This window comes from Lissotriton vulgaris, chromosome 8, assembly GCF_964263255.1.
Source record: "Lissotriton vulgaris chromosome 8, aLisVul1.2, whole genome shotgun sequence".
Taxonomy (NCBI): Eukaryota; Metazoa; Chordata; class Amphibia; order Caudata; family Salamandridae; genus Lissotriton; species Lissotriton vulgaris.
Genome location: NC_141696.1, coordinates 1484762044 through 1484777853, shown reverse-complemented (window position 1 = coordinate 1484777853; position 15810 = coordinate 1484762044). Strand labels below are relative to the sequence as shown.

General features: G+C 45.9%; 1 protein-coding gene across 1 annotated transcript in view; it reads left to right on the top strand.

The window, feature by feature from the left end:
• GPA33 (glycoprotein A33) overlaps positions 1–15810 on the top strand; it is a 234500-nt gene that overhangs the window by 156870 nt on the left and 61820 nt on the right. The window contains exon 3 of the mRNA XM_086935542.1: positions 12092–12305. Coding sequence (XP_086791668.1) covers positions 12092–12305 — 214 coding nt within the window. The remainder of the gene's footprint in view (positions 1–12091; positions 12306–15810) is intronic.

Below are 15810 nucleotides of genomic sequence, written 5' to 3'. Positions count from 1 at the left end.
GACACCGCAGATGGTTTTATTGGTTCCGGAGTGGAACGGGGGAGGAGGACTCTCTGGGTTCTGTCGGTGAGGAAGGAGGTGGTCCAGTCCAGGGCCTTGTCTCGGATTCCTGCGTCGTAGAGGCGTGTGCGTAGTGTGTAGTGGCAGACGGTGTCTAAGGTGGCAGAGAGGTCCAGGAGGATGAGGGCCGTTGTCGAGTAGGATTCTGATGTCATCTGTGGCGGCGATGAGGGCGGTCTCGGTGCTGTGATTGCTGCGGAAGACTGACTGGGAGGGGTCCAGGATGCTGTTGTCTTCTAGGTAGCGGGTGGGCTGGGTGTTGACGATCTTTTCCATGACTTTCGCTGGAAACTGAAGCAGGGAGATGGGCCGGAAGTTCTTGAGGTCGCTCGGGTCAGCCTTGGGTTTCTTCAGGAGGGCGTTGATCTCTGGGTGCTTCAAGCTCTCCGGGAAGGTCGCCGTTTCGAAGGAGAGATTGATGATGTTACGCAGGTGGGGTGCGATGAGGCTGTTGGCTTTGTTGGTGATGTGGTAGGGGAGAGGGTCAGACGGGGGAGCCTGAGCGGGTGGTGCTCATGGTCTTAGTTATGTCTTCGGTGCTCACGTTGGTGCAAGTGGTCAGAGGGTCGTGGTCGGTGGGGCTTGGGGGGGGTTCATCGTGGCGGGGTCATGACATGGTCAGTGAACATCACTGATGACATCATCCAGTGAGTGTAAGTGTTTAATTAAAGCTTCTATTACTTAAATATATATATATACTAAGCTACTGCATAAGTTAAACTACAATTATTTCTGTATTAATATTGAGTGATATTATTTCCACCATAAGTTATTTGATATATAATCCCATTTTTAAAGCAGGAGTACTATTTATCAGTGTAGTAGCCTCGTCACTGACGCATGTCCCCTGCTGATGTATGTGCATGGTAACGCTTTTCAACAGTCTAAGCTGTTCATTGAGACTTCACTCCACAGTGATTGCTGAGCATACTTCAGTTTTATAACATACTGAACAGTTTACTTAGACCTCTCTCCTTTGTGATGAATGACTGTAGTAGTAGATTGCAAAACATTAATCTCTTCACTAAGACCTTTTTTTAGGGTGATGGCTCAGTGTAGTAGTTAAACAAAAGAAGGATGCTGTAAGAGAAAGAAATGAGAAGTTGTTGGCCCGGACCAGGAAAGGGGCCGATCTACTGGATTGAGCTCAGTATGATCAAAAGTGATTGCTCTCATACCCCCAGATGGGTATCCTGCTTCATCATTGGGCTGCTCCTCATTGGGCCGGACTGCAATGCCTAACTGGCCCCTCAAGGGGGCTCTTTATTGGTGATCTTCTAATTTTAACCATATTGATGAATGCAAGTGAGGATGCTGTGAGTGTAGGGTGGTGTGCTAGTCGATTTTAAACTGTCTAAGGGGTACAGAGAATAGTTTTGATAGGGTGGTCCCCTTGACCGGTGTAAAACAAGGGCGCTGTCACAGCAGCCAATGAACCTCAACAGCTCAAAATATGTGAAGTATGTTTGACATGTTTCATACCTAATGACCCAACTGGCTCTTGGGTATTTCTTCAGGACCAAATAGTTGACGCCCACCCTACACCTGATTGAGAGAGGAGGTGTGTTAAATAAATGTGCCCAAATCAATATTTGTCAACTGTACCTGCTACGGTACAGGACAGCGAATTTCTGACCTGTAAGGGAGAAAAGAGACCGCTAATCCGGAGTGTCCTTACTGACTGAATGGGTTGACACTTCCTAAATACAAGTACTGTGCCTTTATTTGAGTGAAAAAAACATGCTGAAGGCACTCAGTCGCCCCGCAGTGAAGTGTGCACAGTAAAGCAAACCTATAGGCAGGTGGCCACTCGTGGAAAACACAACACAGCATAGCACAAACACAACACCAAACACATATATATAGGGTATGCATATTCCAAAAGTAAGGAATAGGGATCTTATGCCCCAAAATGGTGGCCGCATCTTTTACGCTATCCGAGGGCTAGTCTAGTCACTGGTAGCTCCAAACCAGGAATCACCACACCAGTGTTCGCTTTTAACCGCACACCTGAAACCAATCCTGACACATTTATAAACCCTCTCCTCTGCGTCGTTCACAGGTTGTCGGAGGAGGGTAGTTCACGTGATAATTTCTGCCTGAGTACTGACAAACCAATACTATGGATGTTACTTTTTTTCCTCTGTGTCCTTCAGCCACCTCCAAGTTGGTACACCTATATTTGCCAATTTATCTCCGCAGCAAAGCACAGTCATCTGCCCATACCTAAGGGGCACAGTTACCACTCTATTAGGGTAAGATCCCTATTCCTTACTTTTGGGATCAAAGACGAGAGGATGTGTGTGCCCAAACATACAGACATTAAGGTCCGGGGGAAGTGGGCAATTCCCCACATCCCTGGGTGAACTATCTCACTGCCTGACTTCTTTCTTTTTCTCTGTCTAGCCATCTCAACCCTTGACATAAGCATCAATATTATTTTAAAATCTGGGACTTGAATTAGCACACCTTTTGTAAAAAATTGAAAGTTCATCTGAACAAGAACTCCTCTCTCTCCAATAATATTTCTTGCCTAGAACCCCCAACGTTTTTTAAGAGGGCACTGACTAAACACGAAACCTTTTCTGCACCAGCTGGCTAAAGTGCTCTAAGAATGGAAGGACTGCCACCCTCTATTGAACCAATCACTGGAACAGACATCTGGGTCAAATGGGTTCCTCAAGTCCCATCTATTTCAGGAATTGAAGTTGCACACCTAGAATGGTCTGTGCTTAAGACAGATGCCCAATAGTAAACAAAACAAAACACAATTTTAGAGTCTGTGTGAATAACTTACTAGAAGGAATTCCTTAATTTTTCATAGAAGCCTGTAGCTTCGGGCTGTGTGATGACTTCATTAGCATTGTAAATTAATATGGAGGACGGAAATGTGGATGTTGACCTTCATTTGCCTTTATTCCATTGGTTTCTGAGCTGAATTGATGTCTAGAGCAGGGACATTGGATGCAGTTGTCTCTGTGGTGGGTGGAATGTGCTGTAATATCCTTGTTATGTGTGGCGCTGTAAAGAGACATAGCGTGAATATTGGATTCTAAATAACTGCTTTGACATATTGTTAAAACAAGACGGCCCATCCTTGTCGCCAGTGTTGAAAACCTACAAGACATCTTGTTTAAAGTTCTTTATTTAGTGTTTAGTATACACCACCAACGGTGCAGCCAGTCAGTCCAGCTCCCAGTATACACCTGTCCATGCAAGGAGCATTCCTACCATGGAGGCTGAGCATTTTTGGCATGAGCTACCCAATCTTGGCATGAGCCACAATAAGCACTTAAAGAGATATGCATAACCATTACAACAAATGGCAACAGTGGAAAGCCAAAGATATTTCTCACTGTTGCTGCATAATAAGATGTGTTCGCTTCTCCTCTGTTTCCACTGCATTTCTTGTGTCTCCTGATACCCAATCCGAGTGGTGTCTTTTGCCTAGGTTTGTGCTATGGAAATACTATATACATACATGGTGTTTTGGGTTAAGATTCTTACAAAATGGAAGACGGTCACTGGTGACAGGCATTTTTTGGTGGTCATGTGAAAAATAAATACAAACTTGGTGAACATTATCGGCGCCATCTTGCCCCTTTCCAGGCCCATTCATGCGCGTAAGCAGCAGCCATTTTGAGCACCATGGCCTCCCTGCCCCTCACTAATAGCCAGCGCGTCTCTCTCTCTCTTAACCTCGCAAGCATTCCCCCGCACGCTGACAACCCCCCCGCTCTCTCATGCCTTGGGTCATAAACCCCTCTCCAGCGCAGCTTCACCACGGAACCCCATCCTGTTCCCAGCGCGACACCTCCCTTCATTCCTTTCATGGCCTCAAACCCTTTTGATGCAAACCCCCTTTTCCTGTGTCCCCGTTTGTCTTCCTCGTTCCCAGGCTGCCACCTGACCCTGCGGATACTGTTTATTACCCCGTACAGTAGGAAGCTTCCCCTCCCCATCAAAAGACCCCCGAACCGATCAAAGCCCCCACCCCATGAGATCCGATCAACCCCACACATTCCGTGAATCGGCGGAATGCCCTGCTGTGCGACCACCATCACCTGTTGTGACCGGGGTGGGGAATCCAACTGTAAATGTATGTGGGAACGGGTCTGGAGGGGAGATTCCGAGGATGTTCTTTCAAGTATTAAAATATTACGAGAATGTGTTATGTGCAATAAAGGTCGTAAACTCTAGTATAAGAGGCCCGGCCTCAGAGATGTGGTTAGAGCACCTCGTGACGATACTTGCTGTCTGAATTGATGTGTTCTCCTCCGGAGAGAATAAAATCCTCGTTTCCCGCCTTCCAGTCTCCAGCGCCTGCTTCTTCATTGATTAATATTGGTGGGTCATAGAGGCGATACCGCCGGGCAACATAAAAGGGTCTTTGGTTACCGGTTGTCTTTGGAACCCTTTTTAACAATTGGCGTCCCAAACGTGGGGCCCATCAGCGACTCGTGGATCCAGTGGGAGAGGTCCTGACGACAGAGTGAACGACTGCAACGATCGGAAGGTACCCTGTCCGATAGACCCTCGTCTGACAGCCGATCATCCGAACTTCACTAGTTCCGAACAGACCTCTCTCGAGTGATCTGCGGTCCTGACTGGGAACCATCAGGAGTGCCACGAGAAGTACGAAGAGAAGAGGACGATCGGGCGCTGGATTCGGAAGACGAGAAACTGTCCATGCGGTCCGGGTAAGGTCGTGTAAACACGACGAATTGCGAAAGTGATAGATAATTGAAAGAAATTGATAATTGTTGTGAAAATACTAGTATTACTCTTTGTTAATTTATTGGAGATTCACTGTCTACAAACGGAGAAACAACAGGCTCTCCCTTTATAAACAGCGAAGGATAGGTACGCACCCGTCGGACCTATTTTTCTCCCCCACTGAACAAATTGCCCCTTCGCCCCATTGATTAACTGTTATAGATTGTTTTCTGGAGATTCTCTGTCTGAAAACAGGGAAGATTAGGTCCCCTCTTTACAGATAGTGAAAGGGTAGGTGACGCGAACCTTTGCGAGCCTACTTATTCTCCCCATTGACCATATTGATTTTTTATTTTTGACCTAACGTTGATCGATTGCTCAGAATTGGTTCATGAGGTATTCACTACGTGCAAACAACGTAGAATAGAAATATTCTGTCTAGTCTTTGCGCGCAGTGATAAGATAGGTAGTGCTGATTATTATCCCATTGTGATCCGTCATGCCTGTCTTCTCCCCTCTGGTCAGTAGCCTGTTTAACCCGGACCGCTTATTAGAGATGAACCATCCGGCTCCGCTGGAAGGCACCCCTAATAAGGACATGTTCATGAAGCATGGATTAATTGCTATAGCCTATAGTGAGCTGTGGCATAAATATACGAAAAGGGATCGAGAAAGACAGTGGCCACTGAGAGGATCCTTTGATCTCGACAAAATAGAAACAGTAGAAATAGCCCTTCGTAGGAATGAAACAACACCTATTATGCTCGATAGTCTCGGTATGTGGCGCAAAGAAGCCACGCAACGAAGGGAAAGCGACGAATTTAGAAAAGGTGAAGGGACACGACGGACAAACCTCCAAACGTCTAGTAGGCAAAGGGAAGGGCCAGCGATGGCACAGCCCCGAGGAGTAGACATGAAAAGCGAATGGTGTAAGGGGATGTGCCGACAAGCCAACCCCGGAACACAACGACCTGAAGGTAATCCCCCGACATTACGCACAGGACGGACAGATTTAAAACAAAACCAATGTGCTTTCTGTAAATATCTTGGACACTGGAAAGCCCAATGCCCGACTCTGCAAAGCATAGGTAAGAATGAAGGGGTGACAGAAAGGACGGACCGACAGAAAGGAAAAAGACGTGAGATAAAAACCAATCAGACTAGTGCAGACAGAACAGACAGGACCACCCCGTTCGATTATGCTCGGTGGCACAGATTTCGTCAGACCAATTTTAACGACATGTTAGAGTTCTGGGACTGATTGCTCTCTGTTGCTCCCCCACTCTGAAAAACAAACATAACTGCAGGTCAGTGTAAACAACCCCCCGTTAGAGAAAAGATTCAAGAAAGCCAAACGTCTATTATATAACTTAGGATTTAATTACGGTAAAACACACAACCAACAGTAAATAGAATAACTAGTAGAACTCTCTAAAAAGCAAACTTGACTAATAGGAAAAATACAAAACATGTTATGCTCACTCCGGAAGTCCTCGAAATGTAACAGTTCGATGGTCCCGCCCATCCGAAACACATAGCACGTGTGGGGCGGGGCCTGCCAGCAACCATGAGCCCAAAAAGAGATTGCTGGCGAGAAGGTACTGGAGACCCCACACAGCGGGCAATGAAATGGTCTTCCCATATTGCCCTTCCAGGGATGGCGTCCCCCGGGCCGCGAGTAGGGAGGGGGCGGATGAAAATGACCCCCTCCCTCATATCTCCTGGTCCGGCCATCACGAATTCCTCCATCGAACGGATGCAGGGTGGGCAGGGAGGAAGAGGCGACGCGGACGAGCCTCTTCCACCTCCACAGGTAGGAGGCTTCCCTGCCCTGGCCCGACGCCGATGTCCTCCAGCCGGGCGACGGCCATATACCTACGCTGCACAGGAAATATAATGTCCGGCTGGTATATTTCCGTAACACAGGACATATAATGCCCGACTGGTATACTTTCTCAGTACAGGATATACAAGACCCGGCTGGTATACTTGCGTGGTACAGGACACACAATGTCCGATGGGCATATTTCCGGAGTACCGGATGTACAGTGGTCCCCCAAGAGTCGGAATCAGGGGTGTAGGGTGGTCATCATGTGCGCCCCTGATTCCAAGAGACGGCGTAGGATGCACCGGGAGAGGAAGACGGCACGGTGAGCCTCCCTCACCTCCCCAGATGAAGGCTCCACTGCTGCACCCTGGCGCCCCGAACCAAAATGTCCTGCTCCAACCGCATGATGCTCTGTTTTTCGCCATCACAAGAAGTTTTCCTCCGCTCCTGATGGATACGGCAAAGGTTGCTGCAGGGCCTCAAAATGGCGTCTGGGCCCTTGAAAGGCGGGTCTAGGCCGCTGGAGTAACTTTGTCCGAAATTGCAACTCGGGCGCTTGTCCACCTGGGCGCAAGCCCCCACCATCGACAAACATCCCCTCGACTTTGAAGATTCTACCAAAGTCCCAAGAGCCCTCGGCCCCTTCAGGCTTCCGGTGAGGAACAGTTGCATTGATCTCAAATGAAATAACCACGGCACAGCAACAAGATGGCGGTGCCCTCGTGTCTGCATCAGCTTCCGTCTGAACCACCCAGGAACATTATGGGCTAACGAACTTGAACAAGTTCCGGCTGAACATCAACATGACCCGGTAAGAGAGACTCTACCCCCTCCCTCTCTTGATTGACGGTCCACACCACCAGCCCCTTTGTTAGCACAGTTTTCTTTTGGACTACCGAAAGGGACTCTGGTCCAACCGCCAATTGTCGGGGATATTTTGCCCCTGATGCTACTTCCGGACTAAACCGGCCTCGCCCAAAATGGCGCTGGTATCAATGGAACTTACGGGTGCCTCATGGTGTTCCTTAGCTAATGAAACTTGATGTACTAAGATATATATGTATATATATATGAACCATTGCGCACTCAATGTTAAAGGGAGGAGGGTGCACTTGGCAAACATTTAAGAAGAGGTTCTGTAAAAATGTTGATTTCAATGAACAATTTATTTTTGATATTTGTTGTAACTGATACATAACGTCGCTCATGATGCACGCCCGCGGTTTGCATTTAGGAAATGTGATTACGATGAGCTTGACTGTGTTTCCATCTATGAACTGAAATGCCCCTGATTCCTTCGTCACGCAATGAAATGTTTTTGGTTACTTACAAATAATTAATTAGACCTTTTTACATGTTCTTGTACTACAAAATAACCCCACTGTATGTGCTTCCATCGACGACATGTCAGGCCAAAATATGAATTGCGCTCTCACCTTTTACGTACTGAATAACTCTACAAATAAAAGTCTTAGAAGCTATGGATAGGCTCCGCGTACTTTTGTAAATACGGGTATCGGTGGGAGGGTTTTTCTGTGCGCAACTGTTCTGCTCTCTTTTTAAGGTTATCCGAGAAATGGTTGTTCGGCCCTGGGTTGATGGTCAAAACGAAGGTATGATACGCTGCTTATGAAGAAGGACCTCGACTTCAGAGAATGGGTAAAGTAAAATGGTGTGATTGACAAATTGCTATAAGGATATGGTGGTCGAAGGTACTAAGGTACAGGGTTGAACAAAGAACTGGTATGCCTTAAGAACATCACAGCTTTGGGAATGATTTTGGGACCCCGATGACCGGATACATCTACGAAACCGGGTACCTCGCGCTAGGCACCTCTGATTCCTCTTTTTAGCGTTTTTCACTACACACGATCCTTAACGCCATCCTCGAACCTCCCCATGAACCACCTATCACATTGCCTGCCCCCATGACTTTAAGAAACCAGAACCCTAAGGGATTATATCCCGAAGAGACAAGTACGATTATGTGGTAAGTAAAGGATTTTCGTGCCCTTACATTTGATGTGTTCGAATGTTGTCCCCCTACCTCCCCTTTTTCTCCCCCTTTTTCCCTCTGCAGGTTACATTAGAATCCCGATTAGAGTATCATAAGGGATCTGGAACCACGTCACGCCCGATGCATGAAGACGGACTAGCGCTACAAAATGGCACAACAAGGACGCTCTCACGACCTTTTTACCAAATCTAACGCTTTTCTGTCCCAAAACTGCATGCTTCCCACCTCCTAACACAGACCCGAAACGTCTAACGTTGGGTAACGCACTGAATAGCCCAAACAATACACGGTCATTCTCTATGTCACACGTGTACTGTTCGGCCTATTGTCTCTCTCTCTCTCTCTCTCTCTCTCTCTCTCTTTCTCTCACTCACTCTTCCACCCCTCCACACTTTCCCTCTTCCTAGCAACTGGCACCTAATTGGCGAACCTGGTGCACCTCCTGATTGGCCCCAAATACCACAAGTATTTGTGCAAATCTGTCCTAAATAAAATTGTATTGGTACCACGTTACTACCTCTCCTTTTCTACTAAAATATGGATGAAATTTAAATTGGCCGATAGGAAAGGGACAGGTAAGACGACTAAGGTTCCCTAAATTTGACCCACTCTCAGGGAACTCTTTGTCAGTGGCTCCTATGATAAAAATGTGTCTGTGGTGATGCGACCATCCCCATTGAAAATTGTCTCCGTACCCCAAGCTGTAAGAAATGATCGAGACACCCCCATCTACCCAAAATGCCCCCAGTTTGGTATCCATCAGATCCCTCCTTCCCCGAGGATAAGTTTAATAATTATTGCAAACCACCCCTCCCGAGTTTTTGTAGTAACCAGGTTGCGAGGATTTATATAGAAAGTTAGAAGGATGTGTGCAAAGTTGAAAATTAGATTGAAAAACGAAAGAACTTGTTGCAGTAGGCATGGTTGAAAATAAGATGTTTTTATGTAATGCAGACTCGTTTAGCCTATGTTCATCCCTCAGAAGGATGCTTATCAGACTATGGTGAATAGCACGTTGCACTTTTTGTAAAATACAAGGCCCTGAAGACTAGCCTAGCCATGCAAGACTCGTACTAGAGAAATGGGTCTCTGCCAGAAGAACTGACATCTACTATAATAGACATATGACAAATGAACGTAATAATCATCAAAGCGTCAAAGAATTAGCCAACAAAAGGAAGTTGCAAGGAATCCAGCAAACCCATCATCAATTGTTTATACGTAAAGCCGCAAAAATCTCAAATGTAGCGAGTGCTTACGCTAGTCGCTTGGTGTTGGGAGAGAAAATAGATTCATGTAATTACCTTTTTCTGCAAAATCTCTAAAGACTGTCTTTTCAACACTCATTTAAGGATATCACTGTCGGAGGAGAAAGAGACCGGATGTGGGAGCACGCGGCCTGACTGCGGATTGTGGAACGTCAGCAACGGAGGCCAAGGCGAGACCACGGCAGTAAGGAGTCGCAGGACGGGGCACTGTTTCAAACAAAGCTAAGGAAAGAGCTGACCTGAAGCCCCTGCTCTATGATCAACGTGTGCCAAAAAGTCCCCGCTCTCTGAACATGGTTACGGACTCGCCTGTCGCAAACTCTCCGCCTCCCCCTGATCTGTCCCCGACTTGGCCTTGCTCCATCCCCTCCTCCTCCGGCCTACCATAAGGACTGTTCACACCCGCACCTTTCCATCCGAACTCCCAAATTCCTCCAAAACCTACTGAGCTACCCAGAGAAGAGTACTCCCTGCGTCAGAAAGGGGGGGAGCTCCGACTAAGTAGACCACGAACTGTGTTAAATCCCAGAACGGTGACCTAGAACTCCACCAAGGGTCGCCCCCGAAGAAAAGATAAACAAAGTCTGTGGTTCTGCCCGCTACCAAGCACCTTGGAGATGATGGAAGCAACAGGAAATGCCCACCACAGAGACTCAAGAAACGAACTGATCTCACAATTACCCCCAACGACTCGATCCACATGAACATTTCTGTTGATAGGTAATCCAGGTGTTCAACAGTGCCGACAGAAGACGACAAAAGGACAACGAAGAACTCTGATATTTTTACTGTATCTCCTTTCTCTCCCAATCACCATTGGACTGACTATGCACCCACCGTATACAAAAAAAGGACTTATTTATATGATAATTTACCAGTTCTTATTCTATGATCTGTACCCAACGCCCTCGCTACGTGATTCTAGTCTGATATTGCATTACGATGACTTTTTCCTGCAACCAACTTAACAATGAACCCGCCTACTGACTGATGAGATTTTTTTATATGATGTTTATAATGTGATGTTTACGTACAGTTCTTTCACCCAAGTCCCCTCTCCCTTACTTATGATCACTGCATATAGGGGTAGATAGGAAATAGGCCAGCAAGATGTCTTGGAAATGTTAAAGGGAGGACTGTGAAAAATAAATACAAACTTGGTGAACATTATCGGCGCCATCTTGCCCCTTTCCAGGCCCATTCATGCGCGTAAGCAGCAGCCATTTTGAGCACCATGGCCTCCCTGCCCCTCACTAATAGCCAGCGCGTCTCTCTCTCTCTTAACCTCGCAAGCATTCCCCCGCACGCTGACAACCCCCCCGCTCTCTCATGCCTTGGGTCATAAACCCCTCTCCAGCGCAGCTTCACCACGGAACCCCATCCTGTTCCCAGCGCGACACCTCCCTTCATTCCTTTCATGGCCTCAAACCCTTTTGATGCAAACCCCCTTTTCCTGTGTCCCCGTTTGTCTTCCTCGTTCCCAGGCTGCCACCTGACCCTGCGGATACTGTTTATTACCCCGTACAGTAGGAAGCTTCCCCTCCCCATCAAAAGACCCCCGAACCGATCAAAGCCCCCACCCCATGAGATCCGATCAACCCCACACATTCCGTGAATCGGCGGAATGCCCTGCTGTGCGACCACCATCACCTGTTGTGACCGGGGTGGGGAATCCAACTGTAAATGTATGTGGGAACGGGTCTGGAGGGGAGATTCCGAGGATGTTCTTTCAAGTATTAAAATATTACGAGAATGTGTTATGTGCAATAAAGGTCGTAAACTCTAGTATAAGAGGCCCGGCCTCAGAGATGTGGTTAGAGCACCTCGTGACGATACTTGCTGTCTGAATTGATGTGTTCTCCTCCGGAGAGAATAAAATCCTCGTTTCCCGCCTTCCAGTCTCCAGCGCCTGCTTCTTCATTGATTAATATTGGTGGGTCATAGAGGCGATACCGCCGGGCAACATAAAAGGGTCTTTGGTTACCGGTTGTCTTTGGAACCCTTTTTAACAGTCATCTGTTTTGATCATTTCAGCATATGTTACAGACCAAGTTTGTGGCATTATGGAGGTAATGTCTTTAATCTGTCTGGTTTCTCCATATACACCTTTTCTTATGATTGTCCTGTGTCTGCATCATTCATTGGATTGTATGTTGGTGCTGTGGTTGTCTCTGTTTTTATTTTGATTCTTTTCTGTTTCAGGATGATGTGCTCGTGTATTTTATTGGTCAAGATCTCAGTGTCGGGGACCGGTACACTGGTAGAGTGCAGTTTAGCGGCCAGCCAGATAACGGTGACCTCTCCATTACCATCAGCCAGGTGAACATGGCGGACAACGGCACGTACCAGTGTGAGGCGCAAATTCCCAAGGACACTACGGGAACTAAACTCGACAAGGTCGACCTTCTTGTACTAGGTAAGAGTTTATCCATTTCTTCCTATGGCCAGAATGATGTCCTTTCCTAACCTGTGATCATCCATAATAGCGGTCCATATGGACAGATGGAACACTGAGAGGAGGATAGATACATGGGGGCGTCCTTGAAAAACGATGTACTGGGGGAGGTGAGTGGGAATTAAGAACAGATCAGCAGCACTCAGTGCTCTGTGTCCTATTGATGCTTCCTTATGTGAAGATGGGAATCTTAAGACGAAAATACACCTTTTACTTTATGGAAATTACACACTACAAGGAAGCGATGGACTACATCAGAAATACCCATGCTTTGAAATCAAAATACATTTTTACCCATATAATGACCCGTTGCCATCCACCAGTATAGTACTGTCATTGGAAGGTCTAAAGTGAATCTCTGGTTGAAGCCACTGGGGATCAAGGGGACAAAAGGCCTGAGGAAGCTTCTCCATGGAACAGCAGACCGAGTGGTGTGCAGTGCAAGAAAGTGGATTAAAGACTTGCTTCATCATTAAAGATGCCTTCCAGACGAGCAGGTGTAGTGATGGAGAGTCTGCAGAGCAGGACATTGCCTCTGTCGAGGTGAGTGTGAACTAGGGCGTGCAGTGTTCATCTGAAATCTGTTTCAGAGATGAAAGGTTTCACTTTCTCCAGGAGGAAGAACTGCTGTCAGACTGCCATGGTTTTCTTGCTGGTGTGTTCTTTGAAAGGGAAGTTGGTGTCAAGGATGCATATGAGATTCTGTCATCTGTGGGTGAAGCCTTCCAGGTTAATTTTGGAGAATCAGGTTTGGGCCAGTGGTTGCTTGTTATCTTCTGTTTTGGTTGGGGTTGAAATATGGATAGTTTTTCATCTAATGAGGCTGAGGTAAAATTGGAGGCAATAAATGTTGTGAGCAGCGTAAATTTTCAGGGAGTGTTGCGTATCGTTGATTTATCGATAGATCTTAACCCCTTAGCCACTGACACTTTCTGCCAGTGTTGTGACTTTTATTATGTTTGGGGAACTTCACAGTTAAGCTGTCAAACTCAAAACCGAATTCCCATAAAAGTTATCCAGTCCAAATTTGTCATTTTTCCCCACATGTTGAGCATTCTAAAGGTACCCAGCCTTGTTGATTGACTAGGAGGGAACTGAGAAAATAGTTAAAATATAAAGAAATGGAATTAGAAAAAAATAGGGAAAAGGTGCTTTTTATATAAAAAGTATCAACATAAGGTTTGATGTACCAAGAGCCCCACCCTCCCAGCTTTTTTCAGGAACTAGCAGAAATGTAAAAAACAAGAAAACAACTTTGTATGAGTATTTTTTCCATTTTAAAAAGTAGCAATTTATTTTTTCTCTTTTTTGATTTCTCCATACTTGCATTTTGCAGTGGAAACAGGTGTGAAACCTATGGGTGAACTCATGTGAGAAATGTGGTTGACTGGGGTGAGAGTCCTGATCACTTAGAAAAAACAATCCCTGTTAAGGTGAGGCACACACCAACCCTAAATAAATCTGTGGGCAACCCTCTGGTAGCTTGCCAAAGATCAGTAAAGCGTAACTTAGAGGCAATGTGTAAAGTATTTGTGCAACATTTCTAACAGTAATAAAGTGAAAAGCACCACACAAAAATGGATCCCACACCAATTTAGAAAAATAAAGCAAAATGTAATAAATGCATCAAGACCAAAACAACAAAAATCCATTCAGTAGAACAGGAGTTATGAATTTTTAAAGATTAAAGTGTAAAAATGTCCATGCCAAGAATCCAGTTTGCATTGGAGGGAGCCACGAGGAGCAGGGAGAGCTTCGTGGGAGGCTGCTGGTGTCTCGAAGCACACAAGGCATTGCTGGAGCTTTGTGGTGGCAGTCTCTGTGAGCGGTCGATGCTGTAGTGCAAAGAATGGGAATGATGGAGGTTCTATCTGAATTGGGGTACGAGCAGTGAAGTCTCTGTGAGTACAGGCCAATTTGCAGTCGCGAAGAGCCCAAAAACTTAATTTCAGCTTCCTTGAGCCACACCAAGGGTCCAGCACCTGAGGGATGATTGGTATGTCAAGAACTTGCTACAGTTGGGTCAAGGAGCTAGTGTAGGATGTCCCGGAGGCTCAGATCAGGAGGCCTGCAGACTTGCCCTTGGAGTTACTCTGGGGTTCTGGGTTCAAGATAAGGTTGCAGGTCCAGTTCTTCCTCCCAGGCAAGAGGGCAGCAGGTCAGTAAGCAGGGCAGAAGCTCCTTCAGAGAGCAAGTCCAGCAGAGAGGCAGTCCATTCAGAAACACACCAGTCCTTCCTGGCAGAGTATCCACAGGTCCAGAAGTGTACTAAAGAATTGGTGTCTGGCATCCTCCTCTTACACCCTGGTATCTTGGTTCTAGAAGGCGGGAGAAGTTTCCAGACAGTGGCATTGAAGTGCATGGAATTCTCTTCCTCCTAGCCCTGGCTATAAGCTGGTGGCAGTAACAATGTGGGCTCTAAAGGCCCTTTGTGTGAAGACAGAGCATAGGCTATTCAGTTGTAAGTGGGGCTGTGCTTAGCTCCACCCCCTCATCCTCTCAGCAGATGGTCCATCCAGGCACACCTAATACATTTATTGTGTGACTGTCTGGGAGGAATTCTCAAAGTCTATCAGCTACACCCAGTCATGTGACTCAAGAGAGGCTACAGGCACAAAAGGGCTAAGGGCAAGAAAATGCCAACTTTGTAAAAGCAAAAGAAACTGGAGGGGACTTTTCAACATGGAGGAATTGGAATAAGTCTGTTGTAGTATGTGAGGTAATTGTATTGAATAGTATGCCCCATAGACATACGCTAAGCACTTCCCCGTGTTTGGCACATGTTTGGCCCAAAAAGCAAGATAGTGATAAGATTGCTTTAGTTTTCTATGTTATGATGCAAACGTTAAATGTTGTTGTATATAAATGTTTTTGTATATAAGTATTAGATACGTTGTCTATTTCATAAGTATTTTTTATGTTTTGCATGTTATTTTGAAAAATGTGTCTCTCTCCTATCATGCAACTAAATTCTTTGTGGTAAATATAACAAAAATATAACAAAAATAATTGAGACAAAAAAATAATGGTCTAATAAAAATTCCATTCCAACAGATAAGGCAGTGGTCTGTTTATTGCTCTAAAGTAATAGGTGCATGTGGTATAACGGAGCCAGGTCCCTCCTTTTCGTGTCTTCAACTTTCTAAAAGCAGCATTTTCAAAATTCTAATGAAAAATATGACATTACTATTTAAGAGGTTTTATCATTACAATTTCAAATACAACAAACTTGGCATAGCCACCTTCTCCCAAATGGAAATTATAGCCTATTGAATGTAATAAGAAATCTCCAATGTTACCCTACGGGAGGAGTTGGCCTCGCAGTAATGAAAAACAGATTTAGGCATTTTTCACCACCAATACACTGCCCTAGCGGCTACCTGGGGCCTACCTTAAGGGTCACTTGCATGTAATAAAAAGGGAGCGTAAGGCGTGGCAAGGGGGTATTAATGTCAAGTTGATGTGG